This window comes from Leopardus geoffroyi, chromosome D3 (genome assembly GCF_018350155.1).
Source record: "Leopardus geoffroyi isolate Oge1 chromosome D3, O.geoffroyi_Oge1_pat1.0, whole genome shotgun sequence".
Taxonomy (NCBI): Eukaryota; Metazoa; Chordata; class Mammalia; order Carnivora; family Felidae; genus Leopardus; species Leopardus geoffroyi.
The window spans coordinates 48,372,571-48,391,128 of record NC_059339.1 but is presented as its reverse complement, the minus strand read 5'-3'; the positions used below and the strand labels follow the sequence as shown (position 1 = coordinate 48,391,128).

At 39.7% G+C, this 18,558-nt stretch overlaps 1 protein-coding gene and 1 pseudogene across 1 annotated transcript in view; one reads left to right on the top strand and one right to left on the bottom strand.

Moving 5' to 3' along the window:
* The window catches only part of PSMA8 (proteasome 20S subunit alpha 8), a 48,825-nt gene that overhangs the window by 19,012 nt on the left and 11,255 nt on the right, over positions 1-18,558 (bottom strand). Inside the window, exon 2 of the mRNA XM_045457968.1 lies at positions 15,534-15,660. Within this exon, the coding sequence (XP_045313924.1) occupies positions 15,534-15,660 (127 nt within the window). The remainder of the gene's footprint in view (positions 1-15,533; positions 15,661-18,558) is intronic.
* On the top strand, positions 1,718-13,931 carry LOC123588344 (annotated as a pseudogene).

The window sequence follows — 18,558 nt, the reverse complement described above, 5'->3', positions numbered from 1 at the left end:
ATCGCGAGACCGTGACCTGGCTGAAGTCGGACGCTCAACCGACTGCGCCACCCAGGCGCCCCTTTATCTCTATTTTTGAATGACAGCCTGGCTGGATAAAAAATTCTTGGCTGCATATTTTTCCGATTCAGCACATTGAATATATCCTGCCACTCCTTTCTGGCCTGCCAAGTTTTTGTGGATAGGTCTGCTGCAAACCTGATCTGTCTTCCCTTATAGGTTGACTTTTTCCCCTTGCTGCTTTCACAATTCTTTCCTTGTCTGTGTAGTTTGTGAATTTGACTATGAGATGCCTTAGTGATGGTCAGTTTTGGTTGAATCTAATGGGAGCTCTCTGTACTTCTTGGACTTTGAGGTCTATGTCCTTCCCAGCTTAGGAAAGTTTTCTGCTATAATTTGCTCACACATAAACAAGATTCTGCCCCTTTTTCTCTCTCTTCATCTTCTGGGACACCTATGATTCAGTGTTATTCCTTTTTAATAAGTCACTGAGTTCTCTAAGTCTTATATTATGATCTTTTGCCTATGTTTCCCCCTTTTTTTCAGCTTCATTATTGTCTATAAATCTGATCTTCTAAATCACTGATTCCTTGCTGTGCTTCATCCATTCTTGCCATCGTTGCATCCATTTAAGATTGCATCTCGGTTACAGCATTTTTAATTTCATCCTGACTAGATTTTATTTCTTTTATTTCCACAGAAAGGGATTCTATGCTTTTTTCAACCCCAGCTAGTATTCTTATTGTCATGGTTCTAAATTCTAGTTCAGACATCTTGCTTATATCTGTGTTAAGCCCCTGGCTGTCATTTCTTCCTGTTCTTTCTTTTGGGGTGAATTCCTTCATTTTGCCATTTTAGAGGAAGAAAAAATTTAATAAAAAAAATTAAATTAAAAAATTAAAAACAAAAAAAAATCAAATAAAGGAAGCTAGATCATAGGTGTGCTTTGGTCTGCTTACTGAAAAAGCTTGATAGAGAAAAAAGGAAAAGAAATGAAAAAAAGAAAAAAATTAAAAATTAAAAAACTTATAATAAAATAGAATGAAATAAAGAAAATGAAGTAGAGTAAAAAATTTAAAAAGTAATGTAAAAAAAAATTTATCTTTCTGTATCCAAGAATGAGGAAAAAAGAAGAAAAAGGAAAACTAATATTTAAGCAAAAACAGAAGCAAAGAAAACAAACAAGACAATTGAACCAGCAAACAGAATGAAACCCAAATGAAGTTACATCCCGTTTCCCCTATGACTGAAACTATGAAGCCTTCTATAGTCCGTATACTAAGCAGGTGACATGACCTGTACCCATCTTCTAGGGGATGTACTTGGAGGGTGCAGTAGGGCAGGGCTTAGTGTAAAGGCTCCATGCTCCACTAGGTGGTGCTGCATAGCTTACTGGGTGGATCAGTGTTGTGTGGCCATGGTGCATGCATGCCTGTGTGTGGGAGAGGCAGAGATGGCTTCACCCAACTCCCTAGTCTCTGGCACAGAAACTTCAGGCTCTCACTGACTCAGGATCAAACACCCCTCCTTTTTTTCAGGCCTCCATCCATTCTCTGCTTCTATTTTATCCATGTCCAAGTTGTCTGCCTGTCAGGTGGCACCTCCCTCCAGAGTTTTCACTCAGATGGGGTTGTGTTTGAAAACACCACAGTTCAGAGACTCCTGCAGCTTGGACCTGCACTGACTCTCTGCGGGAGGGTATCACTGAGCAGTGGCCATGTGCCAGTTTGCCCCAGAAAACTTCTGTACAATCACATGGGAGCACAGGTTCAGAGTTTATGGCAAACCACATCACGCAGCTGGTGCCAGGCTTTACCTCATCCTGGCATCTTTGTTCCAGTGTCAGCAAAAATGGCTGCTCTCTGGGGTCTGCTGGGACCTTTGCCTGTGGGGAGGCCGTATGGCCCCTACCAAATGCACTCTGAGCAGGAGAACTGCTTCTCCTCATGTGGCACATGGACCCTTCAGGCCACACTGCCTGTTTCTGGGGATTTGCCTTGCTTCCTCACCAGAGCACTGCCAGGCACTGACCTCCAAAACTTAAGATTCTGTGCTCCACTGTTTATAGAATTCTGGTGGTATTGAAACCCTCTCCTTTCCTCCTGTCAATGGTTTTGGGGAACAAATTTCTGGTTCAATCCCCTGCAAGTGTTTTCACACTCTCTCCTTCTCTCCAGCTACTTTCGGGAGAGTGCTTTTCTTGCATGATCCCAATGTGCTGTACTCTTCTCCTTTCTTTCTCTGTCTTCTCTCCGCAAAAACAGCTCCCCAGCCTCTGCAGCTTTTCTCTCCCCCAGTTCACCTCTCTGCACTGCGTAGCCACTGAGTTCTGTGGCTAAAGTTATGCAGATTGTTGTGTTAATCCTCAGAACAATCTCCTAGGTGTTCAAATTGGTTTGGTACTAATCTAGCTGTGTTTCAGAGATGAGACAAGTTCAGGGTCTTCATTCTTCTCTGCCATCTTAACCGCCTTCCCTGCAAACATTTCTATTAAAGACTTTTGGCATTTGACCTTCACATGGCCAGTTTCTTTCCCACTCTCTTAATACCATACTGCCCAGAAAATGCATTCACAAAATCTCTGAAACTGTCATTTCTCACATAACCATCAGTCTTTTGCAGTCACAAACTCATGTTCCACTTCCCCGCCATTTCATTGTGTTTCTACAAACCTAGATGAATTATCAGTCCCTGAAGATAGATAATAGTAGTCAACAATGAAGAACCTGTCACAATATGCCACTAAGAATCACCCTAACCCTCATGGGTAGGGTGCAAATTTTTCAGATAGTTAAGGGAAAAACCAATTTTCTTCTCTTGTAAATGTTATATGAGAGAGGTGGCTGGTTGGCTTAGTCGGTAGAGCATGTGACTCTGGATCTTGGGGTGGTGAGATCAAGCCCCACATTGGAATAGAGCTTATTTTTAAAAATGTTAAAAACCTATAAAGGAACTTCTCTATTGGGTTTTCACATACATGTCATAGAGTGTTCTCCATTAAAAAAAAAAAAAAGATGAGGGGCACCTAGCTGGCTCAATCAGTAGAGCATGCAACTCTTGATTTTGGGGTCATGAGTTCAAGCCCCATGTTGGGGGTAGAGTTCACTTAAAAAGTTAAAACATGTTTTATAAAATTTGTTATATAAGAGAAAGAAATGAGAGGAGATTGACTTGCCTATTCTATGGATTCAAAGCTTTGTTCAATCACAAAATGTGATGAGAGGAGATTTCTATGTTATTTCCCCTTTACAATGTAAATATGATCCAAAACCATAGAAACATAGAAGTATATTTAGGAAGCAGTGACATAACTGACACAAGAAAAAAAATTAGTAATAAATTTGCCAAACCATATGAGTAATACAGTTATTTAACGTAGGAAACAGAAGTTACACTAATCAATACTAAACGGCTAAGAAAAAGAGAACACATTTTACTAAAGATACAACTGAAAATTGCAATTTCACATTCTATGGGTTACCTTTTAGTTTGCTGATTGTTTCTTTCACTGTGCAGAAGCTTTTTATTTTGATAAAGTCCCAATAGTTTTTGTTTTTGTCTCCCTTGCCTCAGGAGACTTATCTAAAAAGAAGTTGCTAAGGCTGATGTCAAAGAAATTACTATGCTCTCTTCTAGGAGAGTTATGATTTCATGTCTCACAGTTAGGTCTTTAATCCCTTTTGAATTTACCTTCGTGTAGGGTATAAGAAAGTGGTCCAGTTTCAGTCTTTTGCATGTTGCTATCTAGTTTTTCCAACACCACTTGTTGAGGAGACTGTCTTTTTCATTGGATATTCCTTCCTGCTTTGTAAAAGATTGAACATATATTTGTGGGTTCATCTCTGGGTTTTCTATTCTGTTCCATTGACCTATGTGTCTATGTTTGTGCCAGTACCATACTATTTTGATCACTACAGCTTTGTAATATAACTTGAAGTCTGGAATTGTGATGCCTCTGGCTTTGCTTTTCTTTTTCAAGGCTGCTTTGGCTATTCGGGGTCTTTTGTGGTTCCATACAAATTTTAAAATTGTTTGTCCTAGATTCTGTGAAAAATGCTGTTGGTATTTTGATAGGGATAGCATTAAATGTGTAGATTGTAGAATCGACATTGTAACAATATTTGTTCTCCTTATGGAATGGGAGAAGATATGCCATATCTGATAAAGGGTTAGTATCTAAAATATGTAAAGAACTTCTAAAACAACACCCTAAAACCAAACAATTCAATTTAAAAATGGGCAGAAGACATAAACAGACATCTTTTCAAAAAAGACATACAGATAACCAACAGACACATGAAAGGATGCACAACATCACTCATCATTAGGGAAATACTATAATGAGGTATCACCTCACACCTGTCAGAATGGCTAAAATCAACACCAGAAGAAACAACAGGTGTTGGCCAGGATGTGGAGAAAAAGGAACTCTGTTACACTGTTAGCCGAAATGCAAACTAGTGCAGCCACTCTAGAAAACAGTACGGCAGTTCCTCAAAAAGTTAAAAATACCACCACTCTGCAATCCAGCAATCACACTACTAGGTATTTACCCAAAGAATACAAAAATACTAATTCAAAGGGATACATGCACCTCGATGTTTATAGCAGCATTATCTAGAATAGCCAAATTATGGAAACAGCCCAAGTGTCACTGATTGAAGAATGTATAAAGAAGATGTCGGGGTGGGGGGCAGGGAGTGCCTCGGTGGCTCAGTCGACTCATCCAATGTCGGCTCAGGTCATGATCTCATGGTTCATAAGTTTGAGCCCCTTGTCAGGCTCTGTGCTGACAGCTCAGAGCCTGGAGCCTGTTTTGGATTCTGTGTCTCACTCTCTCTCTCCCCCTCCCCCACTCACACTTTCTATTTCTCAAAAAGAAACAGTAAAAAAAGTTTTTAAAAAGACGTGGTGTATATACATACACACACACACACACACACACACACACACACCAGAATACAACTCAGCCATAAAAAGAACACAATCTTGCCATTTGCAACACCGTGTATAGAGCTAGAGATAGCTGCTAAGTGAAATAAGTCAGTCAGAGAAAGACAAATACCCTATGATTTCACTTATATGTGAAATTTAAGAAACGAAACAAATGAGCAAAGGGAGAAAAAAAGAGGAAACCAAGGAACAGACTCTTAATTATAGGGATCAAACTGATGGTTACAAGAGGAGAGGTGGAGGGGTAGAAGTTAAATAGGTGATAGGAATTAAGGAGAGCACTTGTGATGATCACTGGGTGATCAGGAAGTGTTGACTCACTGTACTGTGCACCTGAAACTAATATTACACTGTATGTTAACGGACCAGAATTTTTTATTTTTATCTTTTATTTTAGAGAGAAAGAGTATGTGAGTGGGGGAGAGGGGCAGAGGGAGAGACTCTTAAACTGGCCCCATGCTCAGTGAGGAGCCCAATGGTGGGCTCGATCCCACGACTCTGAGATCATGGCCTGAACCGAAATCAAGAGTTGGACACTCAACCGACTGAGCTACCCAGGTGCCCCTACTAATTGGAATTTAAATAAACACTTAAAAAAAAAAAAGAAAACTACAATTTTACTGTCTCTATAAATAAGCAATCTATAGAAGAAATAAGCCCTCTGTCTAGTGCTTTTAAATTCACACCACAACTTTATCTTGAAGATACTATCACACTGTAAAATTTCTACTTTTAAATGAAATTCTACATGGTACATGAATTATTTTTTCAAAGTCTTTGATTTTTTTCCTAAAGGCTATTTTCTAAACATTAAAAGTACAATGTAATAACAATACTGACAAAAGAATGTGATTTTTTTTCAAGATGGAAGTATTTTTTTCTGATATGTACTCAACACAACATATTCCAACAGCAGGAATAAAAGCTACCATACAAATTATACGTATTATTCAGTAACCCACTGTTGCTAATATATATTGTGGATACTTCTCATGTCAATATGGACAGATCCTGTGGCCTCCTTTTTTAACTGCTACTAAATAATAAGAATGATAACACGGTAGTAGTAGTAATTATAGTGTAATAGTAATAATATATGCCAGACTTTGTTCTAAATGTTTTTTATGTATTAATTCATTTAATTCTTGTAACAAATCAGTAAGGTACACACTATCCTTAACCTCACGTTAAAGAAGACTAAACTGAGGCAAGCAGCAATAGTTAAGTACCTTGCCCACAATTATAGATGTAGTGGGCAGTGGAGTTTGGCTAAGAATCCAGTTGGTATGGTTCCAGAGCCCGTACTTTTAAGCAACTCCTTGGATATGCAATGGCTAATTATACTACTTCCCAATAACAGACACTCAGGTGTTTTCCGACTACAAAGGTCAATTAACATGTGGGGGAGAATATTACTAAATGCTTATTTTACTCTGCTAAAAAGTCAAATTCATATTAAAATTATTTTTATATTATAGGCAGAAAATTATGCATATCAGAAGTTAAAGCATTCCATATCTTTTATACTAAGATGATTTCTTTTTAAATTTTTTTTCTTTTATTGAAGTAAAATATATATCATAAAATTTATCATTTTAACCATTTCTAAACTTACAGTTCAGCGGAGTTAAGAATATTTGCAGTGTTTGGGGTGACTGGGTGGCTCAGTCAGTTAAGTATCCGACTTTGGCTCAGGTCATGATCTCACAGTTCATGAGTTCGAGCCCCGCATTGGGCTCTGTGCTGACAGCTCAGAGCCTGGAGCCTGCTTCGGATTCTGTCTCCCTCTCTCTGCTCCTCCCCCGCTCATGCTGTCTCTCTTTCTCCTAAAATAAATAAATAACATTAAAAACAATTTAAAAAAAAAAGGGGGAGGCGCCTGGGTGGCTGAGTCAGTTGAGTGTCCAACTTCAGCTCAGGTCATGATCTCATGCTCCGTGAGTTGGAGCCCCGCCTCGGGCTCTGTGCTGACAGCTCAGAGCCTGGAGCCCGCTTCAGATTCTGTGTCTCCCCCTCTCTCTGCCCCTCCCCTGCTCATGCTCTGTCTCTGTCTCAAAAATAAATTAAAAAATTTTTTTAAAAAAAGAATATTTTCAGTGTTTGGGAAATCATCACCACCCATCTCTGGGATTTTTTATCTTCTCAAACTGAAACTCTGAGCCCATGAAATAACCTCCCGTTTCCCCTCCCCGACAGACCCTGGCAACCACCATTCTATTCTCTGTGTCTATGAATTTGACAAATAGTATTCTCATGTAAATGGAACCATATAGTAATTAGCCTATTATGACTGCTTATTTCACTTACTATAAGGTCTTCAAGATTCCTCCACGTAGTAGTATGTTTCAGAATTTCTTTCTTTTTTTAGGGCTGAATTATATTCCACTGTATACATATAGCACATTATGTTTACCCATTCATCCATTGATGGACACCTGGGTTGTTTCCATCTTTTAGCTACTGTGATTAATACTGTTATGAATATGGGTATACAAATATCTCTTTGAGTCACTGCTCTCAGTTCTTTTAGATATATACCCAGAAGTGGAACGGTTGGATCACACGGTAATTCAATATTTACTTTTTTATGAATTCGCCATATTGTCTTCAATAGTGACTACACCATTTTACATTCTCACCAACAGTATATAAGGGAATTCTCCACATTCTTGTTATTTATTTCTTTATTTATTTCTTATAATAGCCATCCTAATGGATGTGAAGTGGTGATTCATTGTGGTTTTGATTTTCATTTTCTCTAATGATTAGTTATGTTGAGCATTTTTTCATGTGTTTATTGGCCATTTGTATCTCTTCTTTGGAAACATATCTTTTAAGTCTTTGCTTATTTTTGAATTGGGGTGTCTGCTTCTTTGTTGTTGTGTTCTAAGTATTCTTTATATATTCTGATTATCAATCCTTTCAGACATATAATTTTGCAAATATTTTCTCCCATTTCATAGACTGCCTTTTCACTGTCGACTTTGTCCTTTGATGCATTACAAGTTTTGATTATGAGGTAGTCCAATTTACATTTTTTTAATCCAAAAAATCACTGTCAAATCCAATTTCACAAAACTTTTCTCCTATGTATTCCTCTGAGTTTTAAAGCATTAGGTTTTATGCGTAGTTAATTCATTTAAAAAAAATTATTTTTAGTGTTTATTTATTTTTGAGACAGAGAGAGAGACACAGCATGAGTGGGGAAGGGGCAGAGAGAGAGGGAGACACAGAATCCGATGCAGGCTCCAGGCTCTGAGATGTCAGTACAGAGCCAGACATGGGGCGCGAACTCATGGACCACGAGATCATGACCTGAGCCAAGTTGGATGCTTAACTGACTGAACCACCCAAGTACCCCATTAGTTAATTCATTTTGAGTTAATTTTTGCATATAATGTTAGCTAAGGTTTTATTCTTTAACATTTAGATATTCAGTTTCCCCAGAACCATTTGTTGAAAAGATTATCTTTTCCCCATTAAATACTCTTGACAATCTTGTCAAAAATCATTTGGCCATGTATATGAGGATTATTTCTGGGCTGCCCATTATATTCTATTGGTCTGTATGTCCATATGTTTTTGTTTTAGGTTTATTTATTTATTTGGGGGGGGGGGGGAGGGGGAGAGAGAGAGAGATCTCTCTCAGAGAGAGAGAGAGGCTCTCAGAGAGAACCTTGAGATTATGACCTGAGCTGAAATCAAGAGTCAGCCGCTTAAAGCACTGAGTCATCCAGGAGCCCCTATATGTCCATCTTTATGTTAGTACTGCAGTGGTTTGACAAGTTTTGAAATCAGGAAGCATGAGTTGTCCAGATTTGTAATTTTCCAAGACTGTTTCAAGGTTCCATATGAATTTTAGTTTTTTCTGTTTCTGAAAAAAACTCATTGGAAATTTGACAGGGATATACCGAATCATTGCTTTGAGTAGTACTGATATCTTAACAATATTAATCTTCTAATCCATGATCAGGGGATGTCTTTCCATTTATTTGTTTCTTCTTAAATTTCTTTCAGTAATGTTTTATAGTTTTCAACGTACAAGTCTTTTCCCTCCTTAGTTAAATTTCTAAGTATTTTAGTATTTTTTATACCTTTGTGAATAGAATTATCTCTCTTAATTTTCCTTTTCAGATTGTTCACTGTCAGTATATAGATAAGCAACTAATTTTTGTGTGTGTTGACATTGTTTCCTGCAACTTTTTTCTTTTTTCTTTTTTTTTAAAATTTTTTTTTTTTCAACGTTTATTTATTTTTGGGACAGAGAGAGACAGAACATGAACGGGGGAGGGGCAGAAAGAGAGGGAGACACAGAATCCGAAACAGGCTCCAGGCTCTGAGCCATCAGCCCAGAGTCTGACGCGGGGCTCGAACTCACGGACCGAGAGATCGTGACCTGGCTGAAATCGGACGCTTAACCGACTGCGCCACCCAGGCGCCCCTCCTGCAACTTTTTTCAATTCATTTATTTCAATTTCAATTTCATTTATTACCTCTGACAATGTTGTGTTGTTGGGTTTTTTTTTTTTTTAATCCTTAGGGTTTTCTATATACAAGATCACGTCATCCATAAACAAAGCTAATTTTATTCCTTTCCAATTTAGATGCCTTTTTCTTTTCTTGCCTAATTGCTCACACCAGGACTTTCCTTATTATGTTAAATAGAAGTGGCAAAAGCAGACATCCTTGACTTATTCCTGATCTTAGAGGAAAAACTTTCAGTCTTTCGTAACTGGGTATGATGTTTGCTGTGAGTTTTTCATAAATGGCTTTTGTTATGTTGAGGTCTTTTCCTTCTATTCCTAGTTTGTTGAGTGTTTTCATCATGAAAGGGTATGGAATTTTGTCAAATGCTTTTTCAGAATCGATTGAGATGATCACGCTGTTTTTCTCTTCATTTTGTTGATGTAGTATAGTACGTTGATTGATTTTCAAGTGTTGAACTATCTTGGCACTCCAGGAATAAAGGCCGCTTGGTTACAACACATAAATCCTTTAATTTGCTGAATTTGGTTTGCTAGTATTTTGGTGAGGATTTTTACATCAATATTTATACGTGTAGTTTTCTTTTCTGGTAGTGTCTTTGTCTGGTTTTGGTATCACGGTAAGGCTGGCCTCATAGAATATTGAGTTTGGAAGTGTTCTTTCTTCTTCAATTTTTTGGAAGAGTTTGAGAGTGACTGGTATTAATTCTTTTTTAAATGTTTGGTAGAATTCACCAGGGAAACCATCAGGTCATGTTTTTTGTTGCTTGTGTTTGTTTCTTTTAATTGGGTTTTTGATCACTGGTTGACTCTTACTATACACCTGTTGAGATTTTCTATTTCATCTTGAGTAACTTCAGGTAATTTGTATGTTTCAAGAAATACGTCAATTTCTTCTAGATTATCTCATTTGTTGGTATATGACTGCTCATAGTACTCTCTGATAATCCTTTTTATTTCTGTAAAATTATTAGTAATGTTCCCTTTTTCATTTCTACTTTTAATTAGGTCTTCTTTTATTCTTAGTCTACCTAGTTAATGGTTTGTCAATAGTATTGATCTTTTCAAAGAACCAAGTATTGGGTTTATTGATTTTTCTCTCTTGCTTTCCTATTCTCTGTTTTATATACCTTTTTTTCTTATAATCTTTTATTTTCCCTATCTTCCTTTATTATTTCCTTCCTGGTGGTAGCCTTAGGGTTAGTTCTTCTTTTTCTAGTTCTTAAGGTGTAAGAATAGGCTACTGAATTGAAATCTTTTTTTTTTTTTAAAGTAAATGGTTATAGCCACACATTTTCCTCTTAGCACTGCTTTTGTTGCATTCCATAAGTCTGACATGTTGTGTTTTCATTTTCATTTGTCTCAAGATATTTTCTGATTTCTCTTGTGATTTCTTCTTTGGTCAATGGATTTTTTAGGAGTACAGTTGACCCTTGAACAATGTGAGCATTGGGGCACTAACTGACCCCCCCCAAGTGAAATCTGCACATAACTTTTGACTCCTCAAAAAACTTAACTACTAATAGCCTACTGTTGCCTGAAAGCCTTATTGATAACATAGTCAATTAACATATATTTTGTATGTTATATGTATTATATGCTGTATTATTAAAACACAGTAAGCTAGAGAAAAAAGGTTATTAAGAAAATCATAAGGAAAATATATTTACAATGCTGTATGTAAAAAAATCTACATATATGTGGACCTGTGTAGTTCAAACCTGTGTCATTCAAGGGTCAACTGTATTGTTTAATTCCCACACATCTGTGGAATTTTTCAGCTTTCCTTCTGTTGATTTCTAGTTTTATTTCATTTTGATTGGAAATGATACTTTGTATGATTTCGATCTTTCAAAAATTTATCAAAATTTGTTTTGTGGCAAGGTGGCTGTTTTTAAAGGTGTTTGTTATTCTTTTTAAATTTTTATTTATTTATTTTGAGAGAGAGAGAGAAAGAGAATGATCACACACTTGAGGGAGGGGTAGAAAGAGGGAGAGAGAGAATCCCAAGCAGGTTCTGCCATGTGAAGCTGGATCCCATGAACCTCAAGATCATGACCTGAGCCAAAATCAAGAGTTGGACGCTTAACCGACTGAGCCACCAGGTGCCCCAAGATGATTACTTTTTTAAGACAGAAAGATAAAGGCTATTTTTTTGCTTAATAATCAATATAAAATCCTGGTTTGAAAAAGCATCATTAGAAAATGGATGCATGTGGCCGTGTGCCCGTGTCCGAGTGGTAGGCGGCTGTTGCCTGCCCAGGCGCAACCTGCCCATATGCAACACTGGGGCCATGGGGAGGCCTGGCGGCCCTGGAGGAAAAAACGTCCTGCTGTCTGCAGACGGCCAGGCCCCAGAAGACACCACTAGCCCTTCCTCGGAGAGAAGGGGTCCAGACAGCTGCTGTGATGTCCATCCTGTTTCCCAACCTGAAGGGCGGCTGCTTCGAGCACCTCTGTACCAGAGACTCCTCTACCCTGCCCGGTGTTGCTGCAGTCCCACCTCAGCTCCAACTCCCACGTTGTCATGGAAGCCCAAGGTGCAGGCGGCTGAGGATATGTTCCCCAATGACTGAAACCCACTGCCTATAGAGTTCCTGGACCTGAGGGTATCACAGGCTGGCAGGGGGGCTCCAGCCCAAAGGTGTGTGGCCATGGCAGGACCTCAGAGCTGGAGGACGTGGGCCCACAAGCTGCCTGAAGAGTTAGAACAAGACCCCAGACTCAGACCTCCAGGGAAGCCTGGCCTCACTGGAGGAGCTGTTCTCGAACATGGCAGTCCCAAGCCCGAAGACTCTGGCTCCAGTGGCGGACACCCACACCTTGTTCCAGTTCACCTCTGTGGCCTCACAGACCTACGTCAATAGCTTAGATCACTCAGTGCAGGAGAAGGAGGAACAGGGCCTGGAGCAAGGGCAAGAGGAACTGCTTCTGCACAACTGTCCCAACCTTGACTCCCTGGTCTAGAAGAAGATGAAGTGCCTGCCACACTTGGGCACAGGATGCTAGTGGAGAGATTTTTCACGTCACTGCAGGTCATTCCACCAGCACATCCTGGACAGACTGTTTCTACCCAGCTGTCCCCCCTGTGTTGCATCCTGGATTGTTTACACCTGAAGTCACACAGCCACCTGGAAGGGCTGTTCCTCACTTCCCGTCGGCCCAGCAGCTCTCCTTCCTGTGCGGCCTCTACCTGCACACCCCTGACTACCTGGTGCTCCTGCTCCAGTGGCTCTTCCAGCTGCTGACACAGTCTCCAGAAACTTCTTCAGGAGTCTTTGGCCTCCTATGGGATCTCAACATGGACGGGCTCTTCCATCAGTCTGATGGAGACAAGCACTGGTGGTGCCCCTTTGCTGCAAGAGGTCATGAAGGCATTTCACATCCTGGGAGCCCACAACCCTGCTCTGGGCCTACAGGGACCCTGTTGGCACAGTGGGAGAGTGCTTAAAAATGACAGTGGCCATGGGGCACCTGGGTGGCTCAGTCAGTCAAACATCTGACTCTTGACCTCGGCTCAGATCATGATCTCATTAACTGTGAGATTAAGCCCTGTGTTGGGCTCTGTGCTGACAGCGTGGACCCTGCTTGGGAGTTTCTCTCTTACTCTCTGCCCTTTCCCTGCTCTCTCTCTCTCTCAAAATAAGATAATAAATTTTTTAAAAAACCACTAAAAAACCATAACAGTAGCCTGAGCTGAACTGAGCAGCAGGACACTCCCCCAGAGACTGCCTTGGACATCAGCCTGAGCTACATCCATAAGTTCCTGACACTGTGTGCCCTGGCCCAGCCAGGGACCTCTTGGGCCTGATGGAGCCGCTGTGCTGAGTCAGCCTAGACGTGGGGCTCCACCTGCTGCCCAAGACTGATCGCCATCAGTCTGTGCCTTCTGCTGCTCGAGAACTTCCAGGGGTGGCCAGGGAAGCTCCAGCAGCTGTGCTGCACCCCAAGCAAGGTGTCAGAGTACCGCCACAATCTGCTGGTACTTGCATAGTTCTTTCTGACCTCCCAGACTAGGCAGCTTCAAAGCCAGCTCAGCCTTGTGGTTGTTGCACGGATGCTGGACCAGCAAGAGACACTACTCCCTCTCTGGCAAGAGAAGGCCCAGCTGTCTTTGCTCAGCCAGCTCCTGAGCCTCATGAGGCCATCATCCCTCAGGCAGTACCTGGGCTCTGAGACCTTGCCACCGTGCCAGGAGCAATAGCAAAAGGCCAGCACCAAACAAGATGATAACGTTTGCTCCCTGTGTCCCACTCTTCTGACACTTGTTGGGGTGGTGGTCAGCTGCAGGACATTACTCCAGACCAATGGGGGGGGCTGCAGCAGCCGTGAATGCAGTTGGACTGCCCCTCAGCAACCATACCCGGGAGGGCCCCCAGGCCACGCACCCGACCAGACTCAAGGACCTAGCTGCCCAGACCTATATCCGCTAGAAGGTGCTGCTGGCCCCACTGCTGGCCGCAGGCCCAGTACTTCAGCCCCTGGAAAGACTAAAGGAGCAGGACAGGGATGGCCCCAGGCTCTAGGCTCTGGCAGGAAGTGAACAGGGCTCAGGGAACAGAAGGAAGTGAAGAACGGAGGCCAGAGGAAGACCACTGTGATGAAGTAAGAGCCTGCCTCCACACTGCCCCTGACCCCCACCAGGCAACGATGCAGCCCGGCCCTGCCTGGCCCACCCCTCTGCTCTCCTTCCCTCCCAGCCACTTCCTCTGCCCCACGGCCTTTGTCTCCACACTCTAGTTTCCTTGGGCTTCCTGGGTCCTCCTCACCCTCCTTCCTCTCTCTGTCACTAACGTGAACTTTCTTTGTGCACATTAAAGTCTTATTTCAAACAAAAAAAGAAAGAAAGTAAAAAAGAAAATGGGTGTGTGCACAAGCACACATGACAAGAAAAACGTCTTGTTTGCTATACGGAGGCAAACAAGCATAGGAAAATTATGTTCAACATCATTAGCCATGCGTCAAATGCACATTAAACCCACAATGATATATCACGACACACTCATAAAAATATCTAAAATTTAAAGAAGTAACAACACCAAAGGCTGCTGAGGATGCAGAGAAAATGAATCATTCATATACTGCTAGTAGGAATGTAAAATAGTTCAACCACTCTGGAAAACAATTTGTCTGTTTTTTATAAAATTAAGCATGCATTACCATATGACCCAGCAATTGTACTCTTGACCACTTACTGCAAAAAAGGAAAACCTATGTTCACACAAAAACCTGTACACAAGTGTTCACCAGCTTTCTCTGTAACAGGCAAAAACTAGAAATAATCCAAATGTCCTTCAATCAGTGAGTTGTTAACAAAGTGTGGTAGATCCATATCATGGGACACTATTCAGCAATAAAAAGCAAGTGACTATTGACATATGCAACAACTTGGATGAACTGTAGGGGAATTATGCTGAACGAGAAAAGCCAAGATTAAATGATTATATATCACAGGATTCTATTCATAGAACATTCTCAAAATGACAAAATTATAGAGATGGAGAAGAGAGAGGATTATTGTTGCCAGAGGTTAGAGATGAGGAGGACTAGCATGAAGTGGTCTTGTGTTAATGAAGAGTTGTGTATCTTGATTGCAGTGATGGTTACATGAACTTACACACATGATACGTCTAATAAAACTACAAAACACACACACATACACATGCAAATGAGTGCAAGTAAAACTGTTTAAATAAACTCTGTGGCTTGTAACAATCTCAATTTATCAGTTTTTGAAGATGTTACTATTGGGGGAAACTCAGTAAAGGAAACTTCCTTGTGTTTTTTTTTTACGACTTCCTATCTATAATTTAAAAATAAAAAGTTTAAAAAGAAAACAGTTACCTAAAGTCATAATTAAGATACTATAATATGTATTGTTTAACATTTATGTTTGATCAAAGCTAACTATTAGAAATCCATGTTTATAGAAATGTAATTTTCCAGAAAAGGTAGGGTATGCTGTTTGTGTCAAAGTAAGAAATGGGGCATATCTCTATATGTTGTGTAAATATAGCATGACAGCTGTAGGGGGGGCCCAACTGTGTTACCCTACTACACTAAGATACTCTGTCGCTACTGTAGGTCCATAAGTACCTGCAAAAGCCATGCAAACGTGGTCATCAAGGGCACAAATTTTCCTCACAGTTCTTTCATCTTGAAGCTTGGCAACAGATTTCTTTTCTACTCCAAGCACAACTATATCAGTACCTCGGATTCCAACCTATCAAGTGATTAAAAAATATAATTAGTTGTTAGTTTTGACATTAAAATGAAGTTATCCTACCACATGACTTGTAGGAAAAGTCCTTTTCTTTTTCTTTTTAATGTTTATTTTTGAGAGAGAGTGCACGAGCAGGGGAGGGGCAGAGAGACAGGGAGACAGAGGATCAGAAGAGGGCTCTGTATTGATAACAGAGATGTGGGGGCTCGAACCCACAAACTGCAAGATTATGACCTGAGTTGAAGATGGACGCTTAACCGACTGAGCCACTCAGGCGCCCCGGAAAAGTCTTTCTCTTAACCATTCAATAAAAATGAGAAAAGCTGACTTCTGAGAAAACAGCTGCACAGGTATAGGATTACTCCATTCTCCAAACCCAAAAGTACAGAACACAAACAGGTCGAGATTGGAAGAATATACCACCAATGCTATAACTACACGAGTGTCCTAAACTCACACAATACACCTGAAGAAGTGCTAAGCAGATATAGAACAATTTTAACCAAAATGAAAGAAAATGCTGGGAATCCATGTGGATTCCTTGTAGAGTGGGCAATACCAGTAGTGGAGTAGAAGTAGTTTAGAAAATTAAGTAGATAAAATTCTGAAAGCTCTCCCATGTATCTCACAATTTGGAGAGATAATGCTTGGGGAACGTAAGCAGCCAAGAGAAAGACCAAATGCCTTCACTCTAGTTCAGTGACCAACAAAACCTCAATTCTAACATGAATTCAACAAGAAGAATCCCATTGTTCTTCTCTCCACCTCTTCCCTTGAGAGTGAAGTAGGAAAAAGTCTAAAGAATAATGTGTAAGGATAGTAGTTCTCAAACTGGGTCTTCTGTGGAAACATGCCCATATTCTCAGGGGCTCAAGAGTAATCTATAAGAAGTTTAATTTTGTATTACAATGGTAACCTAAATATTTTGAGAATTGGTATTTGTGTTTATGATTGCCTTGCGGCCAAGGGTGATATTAGTACTAACTATGCAAATAGGTGTGCTCTCAATTAGTATCATTGAAACAGAAATATAGAATAGGTTAAATACAGAACTAGACCTGAGATTACATCTTTCAATTAAATAAAACTTAAGACAATTTAGCAAGGCTTTTGCTCTTATTGTTCCCTCACTTCATTCCAGTCTGTCAATTTATCTAACAGGCCTTTCTCTAATCATGCTATCTAAAACGACAACCCTCCCTCTACATCCCACCCTCATCTAATAGACTCATGTTGAACTTTATATCTTATAGGGAAAAGCCATGGGACTTTCTAACAATGTAACATAAATTATGGCTCAAGAAAATCTCAATATTTCCCCCAAATTTTAATAAATTAAATTAATTGATCACCACATACAATAATTTTTATGATTCTCACCTAAACAATTCTGACTTAAAGCAATTAAAACTTCCAACACAAACTAGAAAATGTTTACAATGAAAATCCTAATATCAAAGCCTTTTGGATGAGGGTAAAATTATTCTCAGAAGAAAATTCCTAATCTCATTGTAAAATAATAAGTTACTCAAGAAGTTAAAAAAGGAATACAAATATTTAAGCTAAGCTTAATGGGAAAAATAAGAAAAAAAGCAGAAATTAATGATTAGGGAGAAAACAATATAATTGACAAGTAATACCAAGAGATAGCTTTTAAAGGAATAATTAAGAGATATCTCAGTTAATCTAGCCAAGAGGAGCAAAGCATAAAAAATATATACAAGTGTGAAAAAGCAAGAATTTAAAAATTATAACCCTAAGTTAATCAACATGAAAACCTTAGTGAAAAGGATGACAGACTAGAAAAATTAAAAAACTGCCCATACTGACTCAAGAAAATAATAGACAACACAGTCTCTAACAAACATGGGATAATTTAAAAAACAAGTGTCATGCCTAGAAGGTTCATGGATGAATTTTTCCTAATCTGCTGTTATGGGTAATTCCTGTGTTATTTAAATTATTCCATGGCACAGATCAAAATAAAAATGTCCCTGACTCTTTTTTTGGAAAGCTACATAACAATGTTAAAATCTAGCAAATATAACATTTTCTAAATAAAGAAAGGTACCAGTGATTTTCATTTAGGAAAGCTGATGTTAAAAATTCTAAACAAGGGGCGCCTGGGTGGCTCAGTTGGTTTAGCATCCTACTTGGGCTCAGGTCATGATCTCGCGGTCGTTGAGTTCGAGCCCCGCGTCAGGCTCTGTGCTGACAGCTCAGAGCCTGGAACCTGCTTCGGATTCTGTGTCTCCCTCTCTCTCTCTGCCCCTCCCCTCACTCATGCTCTGTCTGTCTGTCTCTCTCTCTCTCTCTCTCTGTCAAAAATAAATAAAACATTAAAAAAATTTTTTTTTTTTTAATTCTAAACAAGATTTTCACAAATGGAATCTACAAACACAGAAAAATAGTAACATACTATAAACAATTATGGTTCATTCCAGGAATTTTAGGAGTTTCAATGAAAGCAAATATTTTAATATAAATGTTACAGGGGAGAATGAAGATCTGGTTTTTTTGCCCTTCTGATAACAAGAGCTCTTCAATTGTTCTTGGAAAAATAAGGAGTCTTTAGGTGGAGCTGTAATGCAACCCAGCCTAGTCAAACAGTAAATCCTTACAGTCTTACTGAAAGTGTTTGGAAGACAGGATAATTCTTTACCTATAGCTAGGAGCCTGGAGCCTAGGACTATTTAGGAGCTACTCTTAGGGAGGTCATGTCTGAGGGTGAAAGTAATATAAAGAGCAAGTAAGAGATGGACGCAGAGACGGAAGAGAAGAGGAAAAGAAGGAAAAAGAAACAGAGACACACCAGTTCTAGGGCTATTCAAGAAGACCGTAGTAGCCATGTAACTGAGCCTGAAAGGAAGGTTTACCCCTGCTCCCTTTGGGTACTTG